Genomic DNA, 2,513 nt, shown 5'->3' on the forward strand with positions numbered 1-2,513 from the left:
ATGTCATAGTCAGACTGGCAAAAAAGACATCCCTGAACATCAAATGTTGGCAAAATTGAGAAGAAATGCTTTCTTACTTCCTGGAGCAATGTACACTGGTACAGCCATGTTAGACGAAAAACTGAGCGAAACTCACCTAAACCGTGGCCTCAGGATTCCATTCCCAGGTAAGCAAAAAACACTCAAGTACAAGCATTACTTGTAACAGCTAAATAGTGCAAAAAATTCTAAATGTCTATCAAGAGCAGACTATCACAATTGTCTGTCATGACGTGTGATATAGCCATTCAAGGGACTATCATGTCGTGGTTGAAATAAACCAATGCTACATATATAAATCTCTAAACAATGTCAAGGACAACCAAAAAAAAAAGTATAAAATTAAGCAAATAAAAGCTTAAATGCCATAAAACAAAATATTTATGTATACATAAATTTAAAATTATAAAACAGACGGCCACAGGGGCATCAACTGGACCTGACCTTTTACTTCTAACAGAAAAATGAACGTAAACAAATACAGAAAACTAGTAAGGATTTTAACAAAAGAAGATAGTGGGCATGGATATTTTTATGATTTCGTATGGTGTCTGTTTTAAATATTTCCTGAATAAGTAAAAGAGAAATAGAAAAGGTTAACAAATGTGTTAAGATGTCTACAAGTATTCACACAGTAGGTCCAGCGGCCTTATCAACAGGTAACTTGACAAGAACATATATAAACTCCTATTGCAATTCTGAAATTTCAGCATCAGAAACTCTGACAGCCGAAATTTATATTCAGGGTGACCAATCACCCTTGAATTGTGATATCTGCGAACAATACTGAGAATACCAGGGACTGCCAGAAGAATGAACAAATCTAGCCCGGAAGAAGTGCATCCAGAAGGCTCCTTGATAGTGAGAACAGCCAGACTTCTTTGATCATGTGGTCAGAAGGGATCAATCCCAGAGAAAGATACCATGTGCCATAAAGTGGAAGGTCAGAGAGAAAGGGGAAGACAAGATGGATTGGCACAGTGTCTGCGACAGTGAGCTCAAGCACAGCAAGGATTGTGAGGGTGGCACGGGACAGGGCAGTGTTTCGCTCTGCTGTACACGGGGTCACTATGGGTCAGAATTGACCGGATGGCACCTAACAACAACAAGCACCCTGAAGACCTTCAGGGCTAACACAGGAGAACGTCCTTGGCAAATCAAGACAGCTGGTCACTCCACACAGAAGACACAAATGCTCCCACTCAAACACAATGGATCTGTGAAGAGCAAGACGTAGGACAGTTGAGCCCTGTCTTCCTTCCTGTGTGTTACACTCCATAGGCAGAGCTCTGACATCCTAACTCCTCCCACAGCAGTCTTCTCTGCTTTCCAGGCCACCCCACACTGCTTACAATCAATCCACGGTCCAGTATTTGATCCCCAAGCTGTTACCTAGTCTGAAAGAGGGGAAGGGCATGGAGGGAGTTGGACAAAGGAGAAAACTCTCAAGTTAGGGTACTTTCTCTATTCTCACGGCTAGTATGCAAGAGAAGAAACATGACATCCCAAGACCAAGCTCTAAAAGAGACTTTCTCCTGTAAGTATCCTTAAATATTACTAAGATTCAACCAGATCAAAACTATGAAGACTCCAAAAACCATTTTAAAAGCTCTCTCTTTCAGTATTCATTAAGAAACTCCTGGTCTCCGAGTCACTTATTATACCTGACCAGTCCCCAGCAGAAATCCATATCAAGGAAAGAAGGAGAAACAGCCTTCTGAACTCCAGGAAAGCCTTCATCTGCCCAGATTGGAAGCCAAAGCCCACTCAGGAAACAGGAGACTGGAGGAGTAGGTGGGCTTATATACCTAAACAGCAGAGGCGGCACTCAGGAGTGAGTAATTAAGTACCACTTTGGAAAGCACACATGTGCAATAGATCTACCATTAGTTCATTTTCTAAAATGGACCATTTTTTATTCAAATATCAAAAGAACAAGAGTGAAGGCAAAGCCAATGTAGTACTCGTGTGTTCCCTTGGAACTACGAATTGTGTGGTCCTGAAATTCACCACCTTTGGTGATGGTCATTTAGGGCCCCTGGATAGTTCAACCAGTTAAGCGTCAACCAAAAAGTTACAGGTTCAAATCCACCCAGAGCCTTCTCGGAAGAAAGTTCTGGTGAGCTGCTTCTAAACACGCAGTTATTGAAAACGCTGTGGAATGAAGCTGCACTCTGACACACATGGGGTCGCCATGAGTCAAAGTCAACTCCACTACAACTGGCAGTTAAGTATAACAAGCAATTCTGTTAATGATTACTCAAAGATCAGTGAGAGACTCTACTTCACTTGCTTTAGAGTCTGATCATTGAATATAAGATTCTGTCCAAGTTGATTTTTACAAAATGTAGACATTGTCAAGGTTGGACTTCTGGCCATGTGGTCTTCTTCCCACACTGATAAAATTGGACAAGTCCTGCAGCTGTAATGTAGTCTCTATTAGCATCCCCCCAAAATTATAGAAAATATACCAT

The 2,513-nt window shown here is 41.3% G+C and overlaps 1 protein-coding gene across 1 annotated transcript in view; it reads right to left on the reverse strand.

The window, feature by feature from the left end:
* The window catches only part of LOC103210534 (putative oocyte-secreted protein 1 homolog), a 9,623-nt gene extending 7,844 nt beyond the window's left edge, over positions 1 to 1,779 (reverse strand). Inside the window, 1 exon segment of the mRNA XM_007956450.1 lies at positions 1,704 to 1,779. Coding sequence (XP_007954641.1) covers positions 1,704 to 1,779 — 76 coding nt within the window.
* Between the last annotated feature and the right edge of the window lie 734 nt (positions 1,780 to 2,513).

The sequence above is a fragment of the Orycteropus afer genome, unplaced genomic scaffold (genome assembly GCF_000298275.1).
Source record: "Orycteropus afer afer isolate SDZICR_OR568_19922 unplaced genomic scaffold, OryAfe1.0 scaffold00622, whole genome shotgun sequence".
Taxonomy (NCBI): domain Eukaryota; kingdom Metazoa; phylum Chordata; class Mammalia; order Tubulidentata; family Orycteropodidae; genus Orycteropus; species Orycteropus afer.